This window comes from Loxodonta africana, chromosome 8 (assembly GCF_030014295.1).
Source record: "Loxodonta africana isolate mLoxAfr1 chromosome 8, mLoxAfr1.hap2, whole genome shotgun sequence".
Lineage (NCBI taxonomy): Eukaryota > Metazoa > Chordata > Mammalia > Proboscidea > Elephantidae > Loxodonta > Loxodonta africana.
The window spans coordinates 5,391,693-5,419,066 of NC_087349.1; the positions used below are offsets into that span (position 1 = coordinate 5,391,693).

General features: G+C 40.6%; 2 protein-coding genes across 2 annotated transcripts; both read right to left on the reverse strand.

Annotated features, from left to right (window-relative positions):
- Positions 1-1,610: 1,610 nt before the first annotated feature.
- On the reverse strand, positions 1,611-3,034 carry LOC100660628 (olfactory receptor 2A5-like). The gene has a single exon (XM_003420568.3). It carries the CDS (start codon positions 3,032-3,034, stop codon positions 2,102-2,104), a length of 933 nt encoding a protein of 310 aa, XP_003420616.2. The 3' UTR covers positions 1,611-2,101.
- Positions 3,035-21,762: 18,728 nt separating this feature from the next.
- On the reverse strand, positions 21,763-22,867 carry LOC100660918 (olfactory receptor 2A12). The gene has a single exon (XM_010600119.3). The coding sequence runs from the start codon at positions 22,865-22,867 to the stop codon at positions 21,935-21,937; it is 933 nt and encodes a 310-aa protein (XP_010598421.2). The 3' UTR covers positions 21,763-21,934.
- Positions 22,868-27,374: the final 4,507 nt, after the last annotated feature.

Sequence of the window (27,374 nt, forward strand, 5' to 3'; positions counted from 1 at the left end):
GGAATACACAGAGTCACTACACCAAGAAAACAAAAGTTGGCTGATGTTCAATTATTTCAGAAGGTAGCGTATGATCAAGAACCAACGGTACGGATAAAAGAAGTCCAAGCTGCACTGAAGGCATTGGTGAAAAACAAGGCTCTAGAAATTGATGGAATACCAATTGGCAAGTTTCAACAAACTGATGCATCTCTGGAAGCCCTCACTCATTTATGCCAAAAAATTTGGAAGACAGCTACCTGAGCAACAGACTGTAAGAGGTGATCCAACGGAATGGAGAAATTATTGATCAATATCATTAATATCATACACAAGTAAAATTTTGCTGAAGATCATTCAAAAGCAGTTGCTGCAGTACATCAATAGGGAACTGCCAGAAATTAGAGCCAGATTCAGAAGAGGACAAGGAATGAGGGATACCATTGGTTTAAAGCAGAGAATAACTGAAAGACAATTACTTGTGTTTTATTGACTACGCAAAGGCACTGGGCTGTGTGGATCATAATAAATCATGGATAACATTGAGAAGAATGGAAATTCCAGAACACTTCATTGCGCTCATGAGGAACCTGTATGTAGACCAAGAGGCAATTGTTCTGCGTGGCTTAAAATGAGAAAAGGTGTGTGTCAGGGTTGTATCCTTTCACAATACTTATTCAATCTGTATGCTGAGAAAATAATACATGAAGCTGGACTTTATGAAGAAGAACACAGCATCAGGATTGGAGGAAGACTCATTAACAAACTTTGGTATGCAGATGACACAATCTTGTTTGCTAAAAGTGAAGAGGATTTGAAGTACTTTCTGATGAGGATCAAAGACTACATACAACCTTCAGTATGGATTGCACCTCAACATAAAGAAAACAATCGTCACAACTGGACCAATAAGACGATAAACAGAGAAAAGACTGAAGTTGTCAAGGATTTCATTCTTCTTGAATCCACAGTCAACACCCAAGGAAACAGGAGTCAAGAAATAAAAAAAAAAATCTTATTTGGTCAAATCTGCTGCAAAAGACGTCTTCAAAGTATTTAAAAGCAAAGATATCACTTTAAGGACTAAAGTGCACCTGACACAAGCCAGGCAGTTTTCATTTGCCTCATATGCATGTGAAAGCTGGACAATGAATACAGGAGGCTGAAGAAGAATTGAAGCCTTTTAATCATGGTGTTGACAAAGAATATTGAATATACTACGGACTGCCAGAAGAAGGAATAAATCCATCCTGGAAGAAGTGAACCCAGAATGCTCCTTAGAAGAGAGGATGATGAGACTTTGTCTCAGGTGCTTCAGACATGTTATTAGGAGGGACCAGTCTCTGAAGGAGAACATCATGCTTGGTAAAGTAGAGAATCAGGAAGAAAAAGGAAGTCCCTCAATGTGATGGATAACCACAGTGGCTGCAACAACGGGCTTAAGCATAACTATGATTGTGAGGATGGTGCAGGAATGGGCAGTGTTCCATTCTGTTGTACACAGGGTCACTATGAGTCAGAGCGGACTTGATGGCACCTAAAAACAAAACAATGGGTATGAAATAGTATCTTATTGTAGGTTTTATTTACTTTCTTTTTTTTTTTTCTGAAAAATGATGATAAGCCTGTTTTCATGTGGTTATTAATCACTTGCATTTATTTTGAGAAGTGTCTATTCAAGTGCTCTGTCTATTTTATACAATTTGATTGTTTATCATTTTTATTATTTTATGAGTTTTTCTTATGTATTCAGGCTACAATTCCTTTGCTGAATATATGCAGTATGAATATTATTAACTTGTCCCTGACTTCGTTTTTTTTTGTTGTTTCTTAGTGATGACTTTGATGAGCAGCATGATTAATTTTAAAGAGATCCAATAGTTGTCAAATTTTCAAAATTTAAGTCTACTGGCTTTTGTAACTTCTGTAAGAATCTACACCACTTCAATGTCATGACGGTATTCTCCTTTTCTTTTTCTAGATGTATTATAGTTTCAGGTTTTATGTTTAGGTCTGTACTCTTGTATTTTAAGGTGACATTTATTTTAGTACACGGTACAGCAATTTCCAACTTCCATGTCCCACGAAGGCAAAGCCTCACCATATGGCTCTGTGATATCTCTCACATTCTCCTCTCCTTGCACAGTGCTCTCCACAAGGCACCCTTCACCTCTGTGTTCCTCAGGCTGTAGATCAGGGGGTTCAGCATGGGGTTGAAAAGGCTGTAGAACAGAGAAAGGACCTTCTGCTGCTCCTCAGGGTGGCTGGATTTGGGGACCATGTACAGGACAACGGCACTGCCAAAGAAGAGCCCCACCACACAGAGGTGGGAAGAGCAGCTGAAGAAGGCCTTTCTGCGTCCCTCCCTGGACTGGATCCTCAGGATGGCAAAGAGGATGCAGGTATAGGAGACCAGCATAAGACAGAGTGGCCCCAGTAAGATAAACACACAGGCTGCAAAGATGACCAGTTGATTGAGCCAGGTGTCTGCACAGGCCAGACTCAGGACAGACAGGATTTCACAGAAGAAGTGGTTGATCTCATGAGGCCCACAGAAGGGCAATCTCAGGATGAGGCTCACTTGGGTCAGGGCCTGGACAGAGCCACACACCCAAGAAGTGACAGCCAGAGTGATGCAGAGCCTCCAGCTCATGATGGCAGAGTAATGGAGCGGGTGGCAGATGGCCACATACCGATCATAGGCCATCACCACCAAAATCAGGCACTCTGTGGCAGCCAAAGCCAAATACAAAAATACCTGCATTATACAAGGGACAAAGAGGATGGTTCTTTTCTTGTTCAGAAGGTTTGCCAGCATCTTGGGGACATTGTTGGAGGCGTAGGACATGTCAATGAAGGCCAGGTGTGAGAGGAAGAAGTACATGGGGGTGTGCAGCCTGGGGTCAAGACAGATGATCCCTAGGATGGTCCCGTTCCCCAGCAGGGTGAAGATGTAGAGCAAAGAGAAGAGACCAAAGAGGAAATATTCCAGTGCTGGGTCCACCTGGAATCCCAGAAGGGTGACCTCTGAGATCCATGTCTGGTTGCCTCCCATGTTCCTGTGGCCGAGACAGACAGGGCCACGGCTGCAACAGGAAGCTCAGAGCTGAAGAGTAAGCAAAGACACAGAATATTTACTGAATGTTGGAAACAGAGAACATTCAGAAATGAATCACTGTGGGTGCATTTTGAAGTTTTATTTTTAGATATGTTGTTAAACTAACTCAGTGTGCCCATAAAAACATGAGAAAAATCTTGCCTTGTATTTAATGGAATAGAAGAGATAATGCATACGCATAGGAGTCTCTGTGTGGTGCAAACCATTAAGCACTTGCCCGCTAGTGGAAAAGTTGGTGGTTCAAACCCACCAGAGATGCCTGACAATGCGGGCCTGGTGATCTTCTTCCAAAAGGCACAGCCTTGAAAACCACATGGAGCAGTTCCACTCTGAACACATGGAAGCGCCAATAGTCGGAAGCCACTCAATGGCAACTAACAACAAGTTTATGTATATTCCCATGGACTGAATCGTGTCCTCCAAATACAGACCTTGTAAACCCTAAACCCTTACCTGTGCATGTAATTCCATTTGGAAACATGACTTTCTTGGTTACATTAATGACACCATCAATGTGGAGTGTGTCTTAAGCCAATCATCCTTGACTTAAGAAGAGCAGATTACGCCCAGGGAATGGAGCACAAATGGAGAGAGGTTGATGCCACCTGGAGATCACCAAGGAACAGAGGAAGAGACAAGAATTTTCCCCCAGAGTAGAAAGAAAGAACCTTCTTCTAGAAGCAGAGCCTTGAATATGAATTTTTAGCCTCCTAAACTATGAGACCAACCTAATGCAGACACCAGCCAGCTGAATGTGGAAATTACTGAACAGTATCATTAATATCACACACAAGTAAAATTTTGCTAAAGATCATTCAAAAGCAGCTGCAGCAGTACATAGACAGAGAAATACCAAAAATTCAAGCCAGATTTAGAAGAGGATGTGGAACAAGGGATATCATTGCTGATGTCAGATGGATCCTGGCTGAAAGCAGAGAATACCAGAAGGATGTTTACCTGTGTTTTATTGCCTATGGTAAGGCATTTGACTGTGTGTGTCATAACCAATTATGTATTATATTGCAAGGAACGGGAGTAATGCAACACTTAATTGTGCTCATAAGGAACCTGTACATAGATCAAGAGGCAGTTTTTTGAATGGCACGAGGAGATGCTGCATGGTTTAAAGTCAGGAAAGGTGTGTGTTTGCATTGTATCCTTTTACCATACCTATTGAGTCTGTATGCTGACAAAATAATCCAAGAATCCGGACTATGTGAACAAGATCAAGGCATCAAGCCTGAGGGAAGACTAATTAACAACCTGCGTTAGGCAGATAACACAACTTTACTTGCTGAAAGTAAAGAGGACTTGAAACACTGATGAAGCTCAGTATGTGCTTTGGTATGGCTTACATCTCAATGTAAAGAAAAGAAAAATCCTCACAACTGGACCGATAAGTAACATCATGATAAATGGAGAAGTTTAAAGTTGCCAAGGATTTCATTTTACGTGGATCCACCACAATCAACACCCATGGAAGCAACAGTCAAGAAATCAAAAGACACATTCCCTTGGGCAAATCTGCTGCAAAAGACCACTTTAAACTGTTGAAAAGCAAAGATATCACCTTGAAGAATAAAGTGTGTTTGACCCAAGCCATGATGTTTTTAATTGCTTCACATGTATGGGAAAGCTGAACAATGAATAAGTAAGACCAAAGAAGAATCGATACCTTCGAATTATGGTGTTGCAAAGAATATTGAATATACCATGGACTGCCAGAAGAAGGAATAAATCTGTCTTGGAAGAAGTACAACCAGAACGCTCCTTAGAAGCAAGGATGGTGAGACTACGTCTCACATACTTTGGACATGTTGTCAGGAGGGATCAGTCCCTGGAGAAGGACATCATTCTTTGTAAAGTGCAGTGTCAGGTAAAGGAGAAAGATCCTCAGGGAGATGGGTTGACACAGTGGCTGCAACACTGGGCTCAAGCATAACAAGGATTGTGATGATGGGCACGACCAGGTAGTGCTTTGTTCTGTTGTATATATGGTCGCTATGAGTTGAGTTGACTTGACGGAACCTAATAACAACAACGCATGTATAGATGATAGATGGATGGATGGACGAATGGACGGACGGATGGACAGATGGATGATGGATAGACAGACAGACAGACAGATGATAGAGACATGGTTGTATATGTATACAGAGAGAGAGAGAGAATATGTCAGTCTTTGGGTGGTGCAAGCAATTAATGGGCTTGACTACCTCAAAAGAAAGGACTGGTGATCTATTTCCAAAAAAAATCTTCTACTGAAAACCCTATGGAACACAGTTCTACTCTGACACACATGGGGTTGATGTGAGTTGAAGTCAACTTAACAGCAACTGGTATATATATGTATAAAATATTCCTTATATAATAAAATGTTATAATAACCAAAAGTAACAGCTGCTATCCAAAAAGTCAGCAGTTCAAATCCACCAGGCACTCCTTGGACTCATAGCGACCTTATAGGACAGAGTAGAACTGCCCCATAGGGTTTTCAAGGAGCGCCTGGTAGATGCGCACTGCCGACCTTTTGGTTAGCAGCCATAGCACTTAACCACTATGCCGCCAGGGTTTCAAAAAATGTTATAATAGAGCATATAATATGTCCTATGTAATAGCATAACAGACACACATACACGTTGTTTTGGAGAGTTCAAGCATTCTGACTTCCCTTTCAGGGCACAGTTTTGATCTGTAGTTAGAAGACAAGTACCTCTGACAAAACCCTCGTAATTTTTGGCAGTTTCCTTTTCTAGGCTTTCTTGCCTTTTTGCTCCAGGACATGGAACGATGGAGCCTCTGTTCCTGTATGCTTGCTCACTTATCCACTCAGAACAAACCAAACCCATTGATGTCAAGTTGATGCCAACTCATAGTGGCCCTATAGGACAGAGTAGAAATTCCCCACAGGGTTTCCTAGGTTGTAATCTTCATGGAAGCAAGTCACCATGTGTTTTTCCCTCTGAACCACTGGCTGGGTTTGAACTGCCAAACTCTTGGTTAGCAGTTGAGCACTTAATGTCTGTGCCACTGGGGCTCCTAATGGTGCATAAAACATTGACATGAAGTTGAACCTGACTCATAGTGACCCTGTTGCTGTTGTTAAGTGCCGTCGAGTCGGTTCCGACTCTTAGCGACCCTATGCACAGCAGAACAAAACACTGCCAGGTCCTGCACCATTCTCACAATTGTTGTTGTGCTTGAGTCCATTGTTGCAGTCACTGCGTCAACTCATTTAGTAGAGGGTCTTCCTGTTTTTCACTGACCCTCTACCAAGTGTGATGCTGTCTTAGTTATCTTGTGCTGCTATAACAGAGATACTACAAGTAAATGGCTTTAACAAAGAGAAGTTTATTCTCTAATAGTCCAGGGACACAATTCAATCCATGACAATGTCCTTCTCCAGGGATTGATCCCTACTGACAACATGTCCGGAGTATGTGAGATGCAGTCTTGCCATCCTTGCTTTCAAGGAGTGCTCTGGTTGTACTTCTTTCCAAGACACATTTATTTGTTCTTTTAGCAGTCCATGGTATATTCAATATTCTTTGCCAACACCACAACTCAAAGGCATCAATTCATCTTCAGCCTTCTTTATTCATTGTCCAGCTTTCACATGCATATGAAGTGATTGAAAGCACCATGGCTTTTGTCAGGTGCACCTTAGTCCTCAAGGTGACATTTTTGCTTTTTAACACTTTAAAGAGATCTCTTGCAACTGATTTGCCCAATGCAATACATCTTTTGATTTTTTGACTGCTGCTTCCATGGCTGTTGATTGTGGATCCAAGTCAAATGAAATCCTTGTCAACTTCAATCTTTTCTCCATTTTTCATGATGTTGCTTATTGGTCCAGTTGTGAGGATTTTTGTTTTCTTTATGTTGAGGTGTAATCCATACTGAATGCTGTGGTCTTTGATCTTCATTAGTAAGTGCTTCAAGTCCTCTTCACCTTCAGCAAGCAAGGTTGTGTCATCTGCATAACGCACGTTGTTAATGAGTCTTCCTCCAATCCTGATGCCCCGTTCTTGTTCATGTAGTCCAGTTTCTCAGATTATTTGCTCAGCACACAAATTGAATAGGTATGGTGAAAGAATACAACCCTGATACACACCTTTCGTGACTTTAAACCTTGCAGTATCCCCCTGTTCTGTTCGAGTGACTGACTCTTGGTGTACAGATTCCTTATGAGCACAATTAAGTGTTTCAGAATTCCCATTCTCTGCCATGGTATCCATAATCGGTTATGATCCACGTAGTCAAATACCTTAGCATAGTCAATAAAACACAGGTAAACACCTTTTTGGTATTCTCTGATTTCAGCCAGGATCCATCTGACATCAGCAATGATATCCCTGCTTCCATATCCTGTTCTAAATCTGGCTTGAATTTCTGGCAGTTCCCTGTCGATATACTGCTGCAGCTGCTTTTGAATGATCTTCAGCAAAATTTTGCTTTCATGTGATATTAATGATATTGTTCAATGATTTCCACATTTGGTTGGATCAACTTTCTTGGGAATAGGCATAAATATGGATCCTGTAGGATAGCATAAAACTGCCCCATTGGATTTCCAAGTCTGTAATCTTTACAGAAACAGACTGCTACAACTTTCTTTCACAGAGCACCCGTAGGTTTAAAAGCCCACCTTTCATTTAGCCACCAAGTGCTTAACCACTGCCCCAAATGGGCTCTTCTTCCACCACTTCATTCAGATTTGAAATCCCTTCTAAATAACTTCACTATTTGCAGTTCCTTTGAAGCTTTCTAGCCCTCTCTTTTCAGCAGTTGACTGATACTCTTGAAAGCATCTTCTAATACCTCTTTTCAGTCTCTAGAGTTTGTGATTTACTTCAGGAGTTTTATTTACTGTCTTAGTCATCTAGTGCTATGATAACAGAAATATCACAAGTGGATGGCTTTAACAAAGAAGTTTATTTCCTCAGAGTAAAGTAGTCTAAAAGTCCCAATTCAGGGTGTTAGCTCCAGGGGAAGGCTTTCTCTCTCTGTTGACCATCTCATCAATCTTCCCCAGACTAAGAGCTTCTCTGTGCAGGCACCCTGGGTCAAAGGATGCACTCTGTTCCCTGCACTGCTTTCTTGGTGGTATGAGGTCCCCCTACCTCTCTGCTCCCTTCTCTTTTTTATATCTCAAGACATTGCCTCAAGACACAACCCAGTCTGGTAGAATGAGTCTTGTCTCACTGACACAACTGCTGCCCATCCTCCCTCATTAACACCATAGAGGCAGGATTTACAACATACACGAAAATCATACAATATTGGTAATCATGGTGCATCACATTGACACACACATTTTTGGGGGGACATAATTCAATCCATGACATTACCTCCTAGTCAGTACCTGGTACTGAAATTGGGCATCAGTTGAAAGAATTCTTTGGCTACAAACAATGAGCATGTGTGTACATAGTGTCTTAAGTAGAGCTAAAGATGATGACATTTCTGCAGGCTTTTTATGTGTGAAGCGTAACAAAACCAATTTATATGAACAGTGATTACACTTAGTTGTAATGATATTTTGTTTGGCTCTTCTCTTTTCTCCCTTTTATAACTGAATATGAAGACAAATCTCAGGACTTATCTTACATTCTGCTATGACAGACTCTTCTGTCATCACCATGTCTTTCCAGCTTTGGCAACTCCCTTTGCCATCAAATCAGCTGGGAACCTTCCTCCTCGTCACCTGTTGCCAATGTAACATCCTGTCGCTGCTCTGATGGATTCTGATCAGGTCACTGGCAGGGAGATGAGTTGGTCCAATAGTTGGTTAGTTTTTTCTAGGTCTCTCTTCCAGGGAAAACTGGGGCCTTCCCCCAGCAGACGGGGACTGAGGACCACGAAAGGCAGGATGGCAAGATCCCTGACACTGCAGAACCTAGTGCTGTCCCTTTCCACTTTCCTTCCAGTTTCTCAGAAACAACTTGAGAGCTAGCTTTACTTTTAAGTCAGGTTAAAGGTTCAAATCCAACAGAATTAAAAAAAAAATGATTCCTACGTTTTCCTCATCTTAAAACCTTGTTGTTAGGTGCTGTTGAGTCAGTTCCGACTCATAGTGACCCTATGTACAACAGAACAAAACATTGCCCGGTCCTATCCCATCCTCACAATTCTTTTTATGCTTGAGCCCATTGTTGTAGCTACTGTGTCAGTCCATCTCATTGAGGGTCTTCCTCTCTTTCGATGACCCTCCACTTTACCAAGCATGATGTCCTTCTCCAGGGACTGATTCCTCCTGGTAACATGTCCAAAGTATGTGAGACGTGGTCTCACCATCCTTGCTTCTAAGGAGCATTCTGGTTGTGGTTCTTCCAAGACAGATTTGTTCATGGTATATACAATATTCTTTGGTAACACCATAGTTCAAAGGCATCAATTCTTCTTTGGTCTTCCTTATCCCTTGTCCAGCTTTCACATGCATATGAGGCAATTGAAAACATCATGGTTTTGGTCAAGCACACCTTGGTCTTCAAGGTGACATCTTTGCTATTTAACAGTTTTAAAAAAGCCTTTTGCAGCAGATTTGCTCAATGCAATCCCCCTTTTTATCTCTTGACTGCTGCTGTTTGTAGATCCAAATAAAATGAAATCCTTGACAACGTCAATCTTTCTCCATTTATCATGATGTTACTTATCCGTCGGGTCATGAGGTTTTTTTTTTTTTTTATGTTCAAGTGTAATCCGTACCGAAGGCTGTGGTCTTTGATCTTCATTAGTAAGTGCTTGAAGTTCTCTTAACTTTTAGCAAGCAGGGTTGTGTCATTTGTGTCACGCAGGTTGTTAATGAGTCTTCTTCTAATCCTGATGCTATATTTTTCTTCATATAGTCCAGCTCCTCAGATTAATTTGCTCAGCCTGACCCACACCTTTCCTGACTTTGAACCGCACAGTATTCCCTTGTTCTCTTCCAATGACTGTCTCTTAATCTATGTATAGGCTCCTCATAAGAACAATTAAGTGCAGCTTAGACTTCTTCCTTCAGTACCATTGGCTTCGGATTATATAATACCTCCTGAAATGGTTGAACATCTACCAGTTCTTTTTGGCATAGTGACTCTGTATTCTTTCCATCTTCTTTTGATGCTTTCTGTGTTGGTTAGTAATTTCCCCTCAGAATCCTTTAATATTGCAACTGGAGGCTTGAATTTTTTCTTCAGTTCTTTAAGCGTTACAGATTATTTTAAACTGCTATTTTCATTTAATTAAATTTACATTTAATATGTGTTAAGATAATATTTTATAGATATTCTTTGAAAGCAGCACAATATTCTATTGTCACAGACAGTTTTTTACAATTTCCCATTTTTGGAAAACTTTGGTTCCTACTTATTTTTAGTAGCATTGAGATAAATGTTCTTCCGAACTGAACTTTTTTCTTTTATTCATGATTCTTTAGGATATATTCTAAAAGTCAAATTGCAAATTCTCAAGATAGAGACATTTCAAGGCTCCTGATACCTCATGCCAGCTTCTTTCATGCTAATTTGTACCAACTTTATTCCCACAGACAGTGTGGGTGAATCATACCTCACCTGAGCGGCCATAATACCGAGTGTTGTCAGTGACAATCTCTGCTTACATGATATGTGGACGGTCTTATATAATTTAAATTTGCATTTTATCAATTCCTTAACAAATATCCCTCGATTGCATGATCAGTGCCAGCCTCTGCTTCGGACTGCGGGGACAGTAGTGGGTGGAAACACACATTTTGAAGGGTCAGGGTGGTGGCCTGTCGTTTACTCCTCATGGTTCCATTTAGGGAAGTTAACATCTATGCCTCTGGATTGAGGCATTTAGGAATACTTCTGCCCCTCACTGCCCCTGATTTCTATGACTCGTGAAACAGGGTAAAGGAATTGAGTTGCCCCTCTGAGTTTCTGTGGTCATATGTGTGCCCACTTTTCAGGCAGAGAGCTCACAGGGGCTCATTCTGTCCTAGGTGGGGGTGTGGTGGGCTATGGCTGGAAATGCAATTTCGGGGGAAATCTTGTCATAGTTGTAAACCATATTCTAATTTACCTCCCTTGTAAAGAATTCATTTTTGTTTCTCTCTACCTAGTCCCTGTGTCTATTCCCCAATTTGTTTTTCCAGACTTGAAACAGGAAGACGTGATGAATTATTAACCTTAAAGCACAAGGGTAGTTGATAAATGCACAAGAGAATTGTTGGACTTGAAAAGTACTGTGATGCAAATACACAGGGTAAAGTGGTAGAAAGTTACTGGTTCGCCGAGGCTCCTTTAGATGGAATGGTCAGGAAGGGTCTCTCTAACTAGGTGACATATGAGAGAGCCTAAGGATGGAAATGAGTAGACCCCGATGGAGGCCATGGGGACTGTCCCCATATAATGCTCAGGAAGTGCAGAGTCTCTAGGTAGGAAAGGCCTGGTGAGTCTGGGACAGGAAGGCAGTGCACCTGAACCTAGGTGAACAGGAAGCTGGATTTACTCATTGTAACATCATTTGTATTACCAAAGATTGGGAAATGACATGGAGCCCTGGTTGGGTAGTTGTTATGAGCTTGGATGCTAACCAAAAGGTAGGCAGTTCGAATCCACTAGCTACTCATTGGAAACCATATACGGTAGTTCTATTCTGTCCTGAGTCAGAAATCACTTGACAGCAATGGGGTAATTCTTAGAGAGTAGGTTATATGCAGAGACTTAACTTTTGTCATTTTTTTTTTTTTTTTTTTTACTAAACATCTTGTATTATTAGGGGAAAAAAACAAGACATTTCTAGTTTGGAAAAATCCATAATATAAGCTACAGCTGTAATTGCACAATATTGCTGCTTATCTGGAGGGTGATACTTGCTGAGTTTTAAGAGGGCTCTTGAATCTGAACAGATCTTTTTATGCTTCATATGGGAGAAAAGAACTTATCCTTGACAAGGAAGGCAGATGGAAATACTCAATTTCACTTTTCTTTAGAAGACATATAATTTTCCTGTGATGTTCTGGTAGAAAAAAATCAAGATTCTTTAAAGACTAAAAGTAGAAGTGGATTTTAAATCAGGTTGAAAATTATTGTGGCACCCACCAAATCATGAACGAGAGCACAAGCAAAGCAAAGTCCCAAAGTTGCACAGGTTGAGGAAGTGAAGTTTGTCATTGAGAGAAGCACATTTCACTGCCCTTTTCATTTCCTTACCAGTAATGTAGCTTCTGGGAGCTCAGGTTAAAAGCCAAAAGAATGACAAAGAAAACAAACCAAACCATGCTTTGAAATGCAGAATCAGAACTAATGAGGAATTTAGCCTCATCTAGAAAAGAAAAAAAAAATTTTTTTTTTTTTAGTCTAAGGAATTCTTTTCTAAGCGACACCCAGGTGGGCTTGCTGAAGATCAATCAAAAACAGCTGCAGCAGTATATCGACAGAGAAGCTGGACTATATGAAGAACGGGGCATCAGGATTGGAGGAAGACTCATTAACAACGTGCGTTATGCGGATGACACAACCTTGCTTGCTGAAAGTGAAGAGGACTTGAAGCACTTACTAATGAAGATCAAAGACCACAGCTTTCAGTATGGATTACACCTCAACATAAAAAAAACAAAAATCCTCACAACTGGACCAAAAAGCAACATCATGATAAACGGAGAAAAGATTGAAGTTGTCAAGGATTTCATTTGACTTGGATCCACAATCAACAGCCATGGAAGCAGCAGTCAAAAAACCAAAAGATACATTGCATTTGGTAAATCTGCTGCAAAGGACCTGTTCAAAGTGTTGAAGAGCAAAGATGTCACGTTGAAGACTAAGGTGTGCCTGACCCAAGCCGTGGTATTTTCAATCACATCATATGCATGTGAAAGCTGGACAATGAATAAGGAAGACCGAAGAAGAGTTGATGCCTTTGAATTGTGGTGTTGGCAAAGAATATTGAATATACCAGGGACTGCCAAAAGAACAAACAAATCTGTCTTGGAAGAAGTAAAACCAGAATGCTCCTTAGAGGCAAGGATGGTGAGACTGCGTCTTACATACTTTGGACATGTTGTCAGGAGGGATGAGTCCCTGGAGAAGGACATCATGCTTGGCAGAGTACAGGGTCAGCAGAAAAGAGGAAGACCCTCAGCGAGGTGGACTGACACAGTGGCTGCAGCAATGAGCTCAAGCATAACAACGATTGTAAGGATGGCGCAGGACCGGGCAGTGTTTTGTTTTGTTGTGCATAGGGTCGCTATGAGTCGGAACCGACTCGACGGCACCTAACAACAATCTAAGGAAGGAAACCCTGGTGGCATAGTGATTAACCAAGAGGTCGGCAGTTCGAATCCACCTGGCGCTCCTTGGAAACTCGACAGGGCAGTTCTACTCTGTCCTATGGGGTCACTATGAGTCAGAATCAACTCGAGGGCAGTGGGTTTAGTCTAAGGAAGCTATCATTTGAATAGACTCCATAGCAGGGGTTAGTCCAGGAATCAAAGGAGTCCTCGGGTGGTGTAAATAGGAAGTGCCCAACTACTAGCAGAAACATTGGAGGTTTGAACCCACCCAGAGATGCTCTGAAGACAGATCTGGCAATAAGTTTCTGAAAGGTCACAGCCTTGCAAACACTATGGAACAGTTCTACTTTGCACACATGGGGTCGTCATGAGTTGGAGTCAACTCGAGGGCTACTAACAACAACAGCTTGCTTCTGGTAGGTATAGTGTGTCACACATTTGCTGGTGCATATCTCGTCTTTCCTTAGACACTGCCCCAGTGATTGACCAATGTCCCTTCTAGTGAACACATTCGACCAGAGTACCATGAAGTATTACAAACATGAGAGATACTTTCTCTAAGGTGAGCCTACATATTCATGTAACTACATGGATTCTGTGTTTCTCTTAAGGGAGACAGCCATCTTAGACTCTTTTCCAAAGTCTCAGGTGGACACTTCAATGGACCTCCCAAGAAATAAACAAAAAGCATGGTCAGTAAGCCATCAAATTACTGAGCTGACAGATATAATTTTGACTTCATGTTAATTGATTTATATTTTAAAATTCAGGCAGGCAAAGTATAGCTATAAAATTAAATTTCCAATTAGCACATACTTGGAAAGGGGAAACTGTTTTCCTAGATGATACAAATTTAATGACAGATGGAATAGGCACTTTGTGGATACACCAAAAATTATGTTAATAATTAGCCCTGCCCAAAGAACAGAAAGGAGGGATCAGAGAACTCGGAATCCCTGTTTCTCCAGGGCATTTGGTAAAATTTTACGTTCTTCTTGAAAGAGCACAAACATCACAAAGAGCAAGGAATGAGGGTAATGATGGAAAATGAAGTAATGACTTCAAAGGAAGTCTGGTCCGCCTGCCTCTGGAACTCATGGACCAGCAGGGCGTGAGAGGTTGAACTTATTCCCGAGTTCTGCAGAGGCTTAGAAGACTCCAGGAGGGGAGAAGGAGGTGGGGGGCAGAGACCCCAGGTGGGGGGTTAGAGCACAAAAGGGAGGCATCAGGCTGAGGACCACCCATGGCAGGAGAGCCTCACTGGGCCTGAGGTGGGGTTCTGGGAGGCAGCATGGGAAGTTCCTTGGGGTCTCCCTATGCGAGTTGTATGTCTGTTTTCTACTGTACCCAGGCCAGTGACATGATAGCACTCACTTGGGTATTTCAGGAACCAAGGAGGCATGTCATTAGCTCTTTTTACCAAAAGCCTAGAATTCTTTGATTCATCAAAGAAAAGCTTATAATTAAAATAACCTGGGATTAAAAAAAAAAAATTTTTTTTTTTTTTTTTTTACCCACCCCAGTGCAGTTGAGTCGATTCATTACAGGGTTTCATATGTGATTCTTTGTTTTGGTAAGAAATTTCTGAAAGAAACCAGTATCCTGAAACAAAGTATTTCTAAAGGAAAGCAATACAGAGGTGGCAAATAGAATTTGCAGGGAAACAATCATGTCATCATATGTGAACTACATCCAGACCACTTAAACCATACGTAACATGTGATGTCCATTGTACTTTGTCCCAGTTTCATAGCAAAGATTGTGAGGTGACAGTGGCTGTGGCAGATAATATTGCTGACCAGCTGGGTTTTGAGGCCAAGAAAGGTGGGAAATCAGTGCAATAACTCTGGGCCTGGTCGGCATTTTTGATTTCAGAGTTCTGGGAGCCAGATATTTTTTTTCCCACTAGACAAAGACAACAGAGAGGCAAAGACCTGTAGTGAATGAAGGATTTCTGTGTCAGCTCCAGTTGCACTCTAAGAAAGATCTCAGTGGACAGGATGAGGGGAAGAGCTGCATGGATCCACGTCTCTGTCCACGCAGAGATGATGGAATTAGCCATGCTTGAAGAGGACCTAATAGCGTGACAGCACAGTAGTTAAGAGCTTGGCTGCTAACCAAAAGGCTGGCAGTTTAAATTCATCAGCCTCTCCTTGGGAATCCTACGGAGCAGTTCTACTCTGTCCTATAGGGTTGCGATGGATAGGGTTGCTATGAGTTGGAATCGATCTGATAGCAATGGATTTTTTTTTGGGGGGGGGTTGGGGGAAGAGGACCTATCAGGAACCCTGGTGAAGAAGACCTGACCCCTGAATGAGAATGGAGTCACAGGTTAGCAGTGCTGGACAGACTACCATTTGATCTTGACTCTGAAAGGTGAGCTATGCCAACTGGAGTCACACTTTATAAGCCTCATTATTGTCACCTGTGAATGGTTTCGATAGACGCCCAAAGGGCAGATGTGAAGAATAAATGCCATTAAACTCATACATATTTGGAGCTCAGTGCATACTAGCTGTTACGAGTAGTATTAAGGGAGACCACGACACGACACTGTGGGAGAATCTAAATCCCTAGAATAAGAAATGCAGCAAAACCATCATAGTCCTGCGAATACTTTCAGGATCATCTCGCTTTTCCTTTTACCTCTTTTTGAATTTAAAGGAAAAAAAAAAAAAAACACATTTTACTTTTGCTTCTGTTGATGTTTTCATATTTTGATTTTTAAAATTAAGTTTAAAAAGGGATTTAAGGAGACCGGAACCTACTTTAACATAACTGCCCTCCTGTATTGAAGAAGAAAATTCATGTTTTGAAACTCACAAGGCAGTTCTGCAGTGCCAAATAGCCCAATGAGAAAGAAAGAGAGAGAGTAAGATCTTATGGAAAGAAAGTGGGACATACAGAGGTTATTTAGCATTGCCTCAAAATAAAAGTTTATGGGTAGTAGGGTGGTACAACTTCAACATATTTTTGCACAGACTGAGAATTTATTCCATCTCCAATAGCTACTTTAACATCCAGCTTGATTTTCACAGGACCTTTGTGAAAATCAATTAAATGAGTTAACTCACAAAAGGCAGTTAAGTGTGTAAACATATTGTATAATTTGGGATTTGAGAACCATCATTGGAAAGTAACCACTGGGTCCAACAATCATAATGACATATGTTGTGTGCTTACCAGTTTCTCTGCTAAAATAATGAACAACAGCAGCAGTCTATGCCCCGAAAGGCGCTGGGCATTCCCACTAAGAGACTGCCACCTCTCTCCTGGACGACTGAGAAAGGGACCATCTTTGAACAGACCATGCTTCTGACAACCTCTAGATGGAGAAGGAAGCAAAGCACCTAACACATCTGACTTCCACTTGTTCATTTGTAAGGACAGGCACCAGCCACATAGTCCCTAAACCTCTTTTCAGCTCTCTACTGAGCTTATCTCTTGTGTGGATGGTTTTCTGCTCCTCTCTCTGAGGGTCATGACAAGGTTTAGAGCTGCCACAGGAGGACACCAGGGAGTCATGACCCTGAGATGCTTCAGGCCCCTGACTGTGAGGACAGGCCCAGGGTCAGAAGCTGAGAGTCCAGGGAAGGACTTCAGTCACTAGTCCCAGAGCCAGTGATGGCTATCCGTCCCTCTCTTCCAAGTCCCACCTGCGACAACTGTCTCAGTCAATGAGCTGTTTTACTTACAGTGGCATAGTCTCTGGTTTTTTCTTCAAACATAGCCTTGAGCATTCTTCTCACGGAGAAGGAAGAACCTATAGTCTGGGGTTGATTCTCCTCCCTAAGTGGCCTCCCTGGGAGGTGAAGCCCACACGCAGAACGTTAACTGAACTTTATGATAGATTTGCCTTCTGAGAGCAAGGGCTTTTTCTATCATCCTGTGAATCCAGCCCGCTCTCCAGAGACACAAATGATGATTCAGAAGGAGCCGTGTGGGATTACATCCACTCACTTTCTCCCTAGAGGGAATGGAAGGTTTGCTACTGTCCTATGAGCAGGTGAACCAACGAATGCATTTCCATGTTTATTCTCTTTGTTCTTTCAGTTATCCCATGAGGTGTGTTTGCATGGGCTGATTTGGGACTGGATGAGGCTAGAGTTTCTGTAAATGAGGCAAGACCCTGCTGGAGAAAACCAAAAAAATCAGGGTCACGTCATAAATTAATAATGTTACTGGAAAATAATCACCCCAAATTTCTCAATGATAAATATTAATTGACTTAGCAGTTCTGATAGGCCTCGTCTTGTTTTTGAATTTCTTTTGTCAGCTTGCCCTCCATCTCAGACATCTCCAGGTTTCTTAGCCACAATTTTTACTTCCTCATCCTGGATTGAGACCTACTCAGAAAATGAGCGTAATTCTCTCGCTCACTGCCTCTGCTTTTTTTTTTTTTTTTCTGTACATGATAATGTTTGATGATTGTAAAGTCCTTCTTGTTCTTATCCTTAAGTGTCTGCTCTTACTCTATTTCTTCACAGAGTTTTGGTTATTCAACTGTGGTGCAAGAAGCACTTCAAAATAGAAATAATATATGAATATTGTCTAGAGCATAGAAAATTATCTGTTTAAGATGAGGCAAATTGGGGTCATTTCTCTTTTAAAATAGTCTGTGTGGCCACTACGACCTCACTACACTTACCTTCTTGCTGTCTAGTATACTCCCTGCTTCACTCAAGTGCTAGCCCCAGCAGCTCCCACGCTTGAGATTCTTATTTCTCATTTCAAGGCCGTTTCAACCTTGTTTTATCCATTTGACTCCAAGCAAAGCACCAATCCTCACAGCACTCCTGGACCTTCTTCAATTTTCCCAGTCCACACTGATATCTCCCTTTTCGGATAGACACAACCCAACACAAGCACATCTTATTCACATGCTTCCAGTAAAAATAATGTTTTACTGGTAGTATTTTTTGCTGCTCATGTTTTCTGTACTTTGAAGTAATACAAGGCTATTAAGGAGCCCTGGGGGTGCAGTGGTTAAGCGCTAGGCTGCTAACAGAAAAGTCAGCTTTTTGAACCTACTAAGCCACTCCTTGGAAGAAAAGACATGGCAGTCTACTCCCATAAAGATTAAAACCAAATAAAACCCAAACCTGTTGCCATTGAGTCAATTTTGACTCATAATGATTAAAGCCTTGGAAACCCTTTGGGGCAGTTTTACTCTGTCATATAGGGTCACTGTAAGTTGAAATCACTGAGTCCACACACAATCACAAGGTGTGACCAAAAAATAAATTTTGCTTGCTATCACACGCTGAGATAGAACTAAGGTTAATATTCCGATGCCTGTTCATTTAGATATGCATAATCAGCACACTTTCAAATCTGATGAGGACAACGGGATGGCACTTCACACAGCTTTCTGCGGATACAAAGAGGTGTTGTGATTTGTCTCCACCTTTTTGCTTCTGATTTGCAACAAGGATAGAGCAAAAAAAAAAAAAAAAATCCTGAATTTTCTGAGTGTTGTTAATATTTATATTGATTAATACTGTGTATTTAAACTAGAATAAATATCAGAAAGCACAATTAGATACATTAATGGATTGTAATCCTTATAATCCGTTTTTCAATCTAAGCACATGCTCTATCTCACACTGAGTATCTGTCTGTTCAGTTACCGTAAACTCTCAGTAGATTCACACAATTGTCTCTTCAGGGACTTTGTATTTCTTTGTTGGATTTAATCCTAAAAGCCAAAATTTAATCCTGTTGTATATGGTACCATTTTGTAAAATTTCGTTTTCACTGTTTGTCGTGCTACATAAAATAGAATGGGTTTTCATGTTACATTTACGTCGAGACACCTTGTTAAACTCTCTTACTAATCCTAATAATACTTCAGAGCTCCTTTGTATTTTTTTACATACACTGTCATGTCTCTTGCGTATAATTATCGTATGGTTCTCCTTCCCAAGTTTGTGTGTGTGTGTTGTTGTAGTGAGGTGCCATGGAGTTGGTTCCAAGTTATAGCACCCCTATGTACAACAGAACAAAACACTGCCCAGTCCTGCACCATCGTCACAATAATTGCTGTGTTTGAGCCCAATGTTGCAGCCACTGTGTCAATTCATCTCGTTGTAGGTCTTCCTCTTTTTCGATGATTCTGTACCTCACCATGCATGCTGGTCTTCTCCAGGGACTGAGAAGTTCCTCCTGATAACGTGTCCAAAGTGCGTGAGACAAAGTCATGGCATCCCCACTTCCAAGGAGCACTCTGGCTGTACTTCTTCCAAGACAGACTTCTTTGCCCTTCTGGCAGTCCATGATACATTCGATATTCCTTGCCAACACCACAATTCAAAGACATCATTTCTTCTTTTTTTTCCGAATTCATTGTTCAGCTTTCATATGCATGTAAGGTGATTGAAAACCCTATGACTTGGGTCAGGTGCACCTTAGTCCTCTTTTGCTTTTTGACACTTTAAAGAGGTCTTTTGCAGGAGTTTTGCCCGATGCGATATGTTGTTTGATTTCTTGACTTCTCCACGGGCTTTGATTGTGGATGCAAGTAAAATGAAATCTTTAAAATATATTCAGAATTATTTTCTAATGTCTTCAGCAGCTGTAGGAAGGGCCTTCTTTTTATTCCTGAATTTATTAATTTGTGTCCTTTCTCTTTTTATACACACCCACAGACACACACATACACACACAGTGTAATGGGTAGAATTGAAAGAGTTGTTATGGACTGAATTGTGTACTCAATAATGTGTGTCAACTTGGCTAGGCCATGATTCCCAGTATTGTGTGGTTGTCCTCTATTTTGTGATCTAATTGTCCTATGTGTTGTAAATCCTAATCTCTGCCTGTGGTTAATGAGACAAGATTAGGTTATATTAAAGAGGATTAGGGTGGGATGCAACACCCTTACTCAGGTCACAGCTCTGATTTGTAGTGGGAGTTTCCCTGGGGTGTGGTCTGCATCACGTTTTATCTTACAAGAGATAAGGAGAAGCAAGCAGAGCTATGGGGGCTTCATACCACCAAGAAAGAAGCACTGGGAGTGGAGCATGTCCTTTAGGCCCAAAGTCCCTGCTCTGAGAAGCTCCTAGACCAGAGTAAGACTGATGACAAGGACCTTCCCCCAGAACTGACAGAGACAGAAAGCTGTCCCTTGAAGCTGGAGCCCTGAATTTGAACTTCTAGCCCCCTACGCTGGGAGAGAATAAACTTCTGTTTCTTAAAGCCATCCACTTGTGGTACTTCTGTTATAGCAGCACTGGATAGCTAAGATGAATAATGTCACGCCAAAATTTATGTCTATCCCAAACCTCAGGATGTGACCTTATTTGGAAATAGGATTTTTACAGATGTCATTAGTTAAGATGAGGTCATACTGGATTGGGGAGGGCCTTAAATCCAATTACTAGTGTCTTTATAAGAGAAAGGAGGGGGACATTTGGATACAGAGACATGGGGGAGACATACAGGGAAGCAGGCCATTTAATAATGAAGATAGAGATTAGAGTGACAGAGTTGCAAGCCAAGGAGCACCAAGGATTGAAAACAGCCACCAGAAGCTGAAAGAGGCAAATAGGATTCTTTCATAGAGTATTCAAGAGAACACAAACCTGGCAACATCTTGATTTTGGACTTCTAGATTCCAGAGCTGTGGGAGAATACATTTATGTGGTGTTAAGTCATCCAGTTTGTGGTAATTTGTTAGAGCAACCCTATAAGACTACACACACACACACACACACACACACACACACACACATATGTATAAATAACTTCATTCATTAGTTTCAGTCGTTTAAAATAAAATGGTATGAGTTAGGGTATCTAGTCTACCATATTGCCAGAAACTGAAATCTGCATCATGTTTGTAAACCACATACATCATAATTAGACCCTTTATTTCAACTTCCTACTACAAACATGGGGACGTTAAACCTCTAGGCTTCCTTCTCCTTCCTCTCGCACAGAGCCTTATTTTTGTTAGCTTTTATACTTTTATTTTTTTTTATACTATTATTTTTGCAAAGTTAATATTTGTGATCTTTACATCCTGTTTATAAACTTTCATTTCTCTCTTTGGATGAATTTAATGCTGACAGTCATGTTATCACAGCTTAAGCATGCATCCGAAATTGATGATTGCCTGAAAAATAGTTTTTTTCTTTATTATTTCATACATGCATATTCTGAGTTCTTACATGCATAAAATATATAAATATTCACATGCATACGTGTATAAACAGATATATATGTATACATTATATAAACACACACATGTACACACACATACACACATGTATGTACATGTGTATATATATACATATATGTATATGCACGGGCACACAAACACACTCATATTTTTATGTGTTTGATGTATCATTTAGGATGCCTTTACCAGAATCGACTTGACGGCACTGGGTTTTAACTTCAAGTAACAGAAGACCACACTTAAAATGGCTTCAATAGTAAGAAGATTTATTTTTCTCATTTTATAGGAAGTCTAAAAATAGAGAACACTGAGGTGGTGAATTCTGGGACTCAGAATGGCATTTAGGGAGACAGAATCACAAGGACCAAGCTCACATACCCAGGATATTCAAAACCACCCCTCACAGGGATCTCTGTTTCCACAGTGCTCTCCACAGGGCGCCCTTCACCTCTGCGTTCCTCAAACTGTAGATCAGGGGGTTCAGCATAGGGTTGAAAAGGCTGTAGAACAATGATAGAATCTTCCTCTGTTCTTGAGAATGGCTGGATTTGGGGGCCATGTACATGGTGATGGCACTGCCAAAGAAGAGCCCAACCACACAGAGGTGGGAGGAGCAGGTGGAGAAGGCCTTTCTTCGTCCCTCCCCGGACTGGATCCTCAGGATGGCAAAGAGGATGCGAGTGTAGGAGACCAGCACCAGACAGAGGGGTCCTACTAAAACACACACAGAGCCAGCAAAGAGGACCACTTGGTTGAGTCTAGTGTCTGCACAGGCCAGCTTGAATACTGACATGATTTGACAGAAAAAGTGGTTGATTGTTTGTGGACCACAAAAGGGCAGCCTCAGAATGAGAGTAATATGGACCAGAGCCAAGAGGAAGCTAAATACCCAGCAAGCAGCGGCAAGACCAGTGCACACTCTCCAGCTCATGATCATGGTGTACAGCAAGGGGTGGCAGATGGCCACGTACCTGTCATAGGACATCACCACCAAAACCATACACTCTGTGACAGCAAAAGCCAGATACAAAAACGTCTGAAGTATGCAGGGACCAAAGGTGATAGTTTTCTTTTGCATCACGATGTTTGCTAGCATCTTAGGGACAGTGCTTGAGGCATAGGACATGTCAACAATGGCCAGGTGTGTGAGAAAAAAGTACATGGGGCTGTGCAGTCGGGGGTCCAGCCAGACGAGCCCCAGGATGGTGCCATTTCCCACCAGGGTGAGGCCATAAAATAGCAAGAATAACCCGAAGAGGAAAACCTCCAGTGCTGGATCAACCTGGAACCCCAGCAGTGTGACTTCTGTGAGCCATGTCTTATTGCTCCCCATGTTCTTGTGACGCATATATGCAATGATGCTCTTATGACAGCAATTTCAAAGCTGAGGTATAGAGAAAAAGAAGAAAAGGCATACTCATTATAGAGTGAGAATTTATGTCAGAGACCACAATCAGTGATTCATGGGTTCAATCTGGACTTTAGGACTGTGTTGTTGACCTGTAAATTTTAGAGTACTTATTTTATTTCATGAATGTTCTGATCTTTAATAGAAGTTATGGCTTCATTTAAGACCCCTGGTGGCTCAACATTTAAGGGGTCAGCAGCTAATCAAAAGGTTGGAAGTTTAAACCCATTCAGCAGCGACACAAGAGAAAGACCTGGGGATCTGCTCCCATACAGGTTACAGCCCAGAGACCCTATTTTGCAGTTCTGCTCTCTCCCACGGCATGGCCATGAGTCGGAATCAACTTGACAGCACACAGCAGCAACACAGCTTCATTTGTCTCTTAAGAAGTCTTTGTTAGACTGTTTTAGAATTTAATTTCTCCAGGATTAAGAGGAAATATTTAAAAAGTATCAATGGTAAAACACAATTATCTACATAAGAACAACATTTCAGTAATTCAAGTCGTCTTCTCATCACCAACAGTCTTCACACAATGTCTTTCATGTGTTAATAAGGAGAGAGTCTGTCGATCTAAAATATTGTATCTACAAGATGCTCTTGAATGAATGAGAACAAAATAACATATTTCTGGATATACAAATGACAAGGGTATTCAGGACCTACAGATCTTGTTTACTATTAAAGTATATTTCTCAATGAAAATAAAAGTAAACTGAGAAGTAAGTCAAGTATATAAAAACAATATGGGCCACATAATTTGATAAAACATCTTGGTAAATTTAATCATCTATGGGGTAGAACATAATCATTTTGGTGTTTAAAAGGATCATATTACTTCTTTAAAAATATAAGTAAATGTACCCCTTAAAGGAGACATTTGATAAGTAGGCAAAGAACGTTAATATTCTTGAAAAGAATTGAAATACTGAATAAGTTCAAATTTGTTAGAGTAGTTTACTAAATTTGGATTTTAGTAATTAAGGAAAGCACTAAAAGAATGGACAGAAATTATGACTTCCAAGATGACAGGGAAACAAACAAAACATTTAAAAAAAAAATCATTTCAACAGAAAGCAGAGACAAAAGGGAAGCAAATAAATTGATAAACAGAAAGCACAGAATAAGGTGGTATGAACAAGTTCATGCATATCACTTATCACATTATATGTAAATGTATTATTCTCACCCATTAAAAGAAAGAGAATTTCATATTAGATTTAAAACATAAGATCTAGTTATAAACTTCCTACAGGAGTCACACCTAAACATAAATACAAACAAAAAAGTTTGAAAATAGAATAATGGAAAAATGTGCTCTGGGCAAATAGTAGATGGTAGTAGTAATATTGATATCACACCAAAGCACTGATTAAAAAAAAAAAAAAAAACCATTGCTGTCAAGTCGATTCCAACTCATAGCAACCCTATAGGACAGAGTAGAACTGCCCTGTAGAGTTTCCAAGGAGCGCCTGGTGGATTCGAACTGCCAACCTTTTGGTTAGCAGCTGCAGCACTTAACCACTATGCCACCAGGGTTTCCAAAGCACTGATAGAGGTATAGAAAATACTCCATAATAATAGTGAAAGGATAAACTCAACCAGAAGATCAGCTTCAGCTTTAATTTCCTATAAACAGCTTTAGCAAACTTCAAATAGAAAAGAATTTCTCCAATCTGAAAAAGCCTATCTATAAAAGCTTACGGAAACACACTTAATAGTAAAATGTTGAAAGCTTTGCCTCTGAGTTAGGAAACGAGTCTAAAATGCCCACTAAAGTGCCATTGTTATTTAACATTAACTCAAGATCTAGCCACCAGTATGGCAAATAGAGAGGTGGTAAGGATTTAAAAGGAAAAAATAAAATGCTATTATTCACAGGCAACGTAATCGTGTATGCACAAAATAAAAAAAAGGGGGGCTATAGATGGGCTACTATAGTTAATAAAAGAATATACAAAAATGCTGTATTCAATGTCAATGTACAAATCAGAGAGACATACGTACTGTGTTTCTGGTTTGGAATTTTCATTAAGATTTCAAATCCCTCCAAATTATTTACAGACTAAAATAAAACTCCAAATTAGGTTTCAAACAGATTTTGTAATAGAAATTTATAAACTTATTCTAAATTTTATGTGAAAACACCAAAGATCATGTACAGCCAGGGCAATCTTGAAGAAGAATGAAGTAGAAGGACACTCTAATGAGTGTTGGGACTCATAAAGCTATAGTAATTAAGCCAAGGATAAACAAACAAACATGGTTAACTCAGAAATCTCAACACACACAGACACACACCCCCGTCACTCAATCCAAGACAGAAGTCAAATGGGCAAATGCTACATATTGCAGGTGTTGATTGGCAGTCAAGCTACTTCTTATAGTGACAAATCTAGATACGTACCAGAGAAAACAACTCAGAGGTCTTTCTATTTGATGATTGTTTATCAGTCTTCTAAGAAATGTTGAGTCTCCAGAGGAGAATAAAAATGATTCTACAGGCAGTTATCCCATGTTGCTGACTTACCTTTAAGGTCCAAGTCTAGGCACTAATGCTAGGTGGTGATTAACATCATCACAACCATGAGGAAGTCTCCTCGGTGGCTGCTAGTGTCATTGCTAATTCTGGGCTGCCCTCCTGTCCTGAGATAGTACATGTAGGTATTAGACGCTTAAGTTAATGTCCAGTCTCCTTTCTACACAAATCCACCAATTTACAGACTCATAAAAACTCTTGTAAACATCGAAGACACAAAGAAAATATTAGCCCAAGAGACAAAAGGACCACATAAAACAGAGACTCCATCAGCCTGAGACCAGAAGAACTTGATGATGCCTGACTTCCATCAATGGCTGCCCTGACAGGGAACACAACAGAAAGTCCCTGTCAGAGAAGGAGGAGAGTGTGAAGCAGAACTCAAATTCATGTAAAAAGACCAGACTTACAGGTCTGACCGAGACTGAAGCCATAGCCCCCGTACACTCTGTTAATCCAGAACTAAAATCTTCCCTGAGCCCATTCTTCAGATAAAGATTAAACTGGACTATAAAACATAACATAATACTCATGAAGAGTGTGCTTCTTAGTTCATTCAGATACAGGAGACGAAATGGGCGGCTCCTGTCCAGAGGCAGGAGGAGAAGGCAGGAAGGGGCAGGAACTGGTTGAATGGACACAAGAAACCCAGGGTGGAAAGAGGGAGTGGGCTGTCACGTTATAGGAATTGCGACTAATGTCACATAACAGTATATGTATAAATTTTTGTACGAGAGATTAACTTGGGCTGTAAACTTTGACCTAAAGCACAATAAAAAAGAGATCAGAATTAGAAAAATAAAAACTAAAAACACTCTTATAGCTGTCCTCCCTTTACTAAGAGTACCCTGACGACATTGCCTGGGTTGTTGAATCCTGAGTAGACTTAGACTCTCCAATGGCTGTCTGTTTTCATTGTCTTTCTCTGGGATGCTCTCAGTCACCTTGTACAGTTCATAAGCCTGAACCGAAAAGGTTCAGCATCTCTAAAACTGATAATACAATTTAGGCACCTTGCCACCATCAGTTAAAAAAATACCTTGGCCACGTAGTATGTTATACAAGAATGTAACTTACGTGATATTCAATAATAATATTTACATTTTAATAGTTTTCATATATACTTTGAAAAAGGTAACACTAACAGCATAGGGCTTTTGCCTTTAAGATTTATTATTCTTAGACCTTTTCCTCATTTCACTTCATGATTACAGAATTCGTCAATGTTTTCTCTGATTTGCTGCAGTAAGAAACCATTTGATTCTAATACCTATTGCAACTGCCCTAAGGAGCCCTGGTTGTGCAGTGGGTAAGTGCTTAGCTGCTAACTGAAAGGTCGCTGGTTTGAACCCACCAGCGGCTTGCTATGGGTCAGAATTGACTTGACAGCAATGGGTTTGGTTTTGGTTCTTTTGGATACTACCTTAGTGGAGACTGACTGCTTTGAAGCTAAGAAGGGTGTTATTTAGAGGGTCTTTCTAGTAACCTACGGTTAGCTGATCATCAAGTCTCTTTTTCGACACAGCAAAATCAGGGTCTATGAATACAAAAATCCTTTAGCCTAATAAACAGCAACTAGAGTTAAAGCCATTACAAGGCTGGCGATATGATGAATGAAGCCAAACCATCACAGTTTAGAGGAAGCTATTGCAAATGCTATGGCTCATTGCAAAACTTCAGACAGTGACAGGAATCTCTCGCTTTCATTTTTATATTTTTCTAAATTTAAGAGCAACACAGTTTCATTTTAGTTTTGTTCCTTTTTAAAAACTGCTTCTCAAAAGTGACTTAAAAAGTGCTTTTGAGAAAGTTTTTTTTTTTTTTTAAACAGTAGGATTGTTTCTGTAATAAGATGTTTTAAAGATAGAGCTTTTTCCCCCAGTTGGGTAAGTG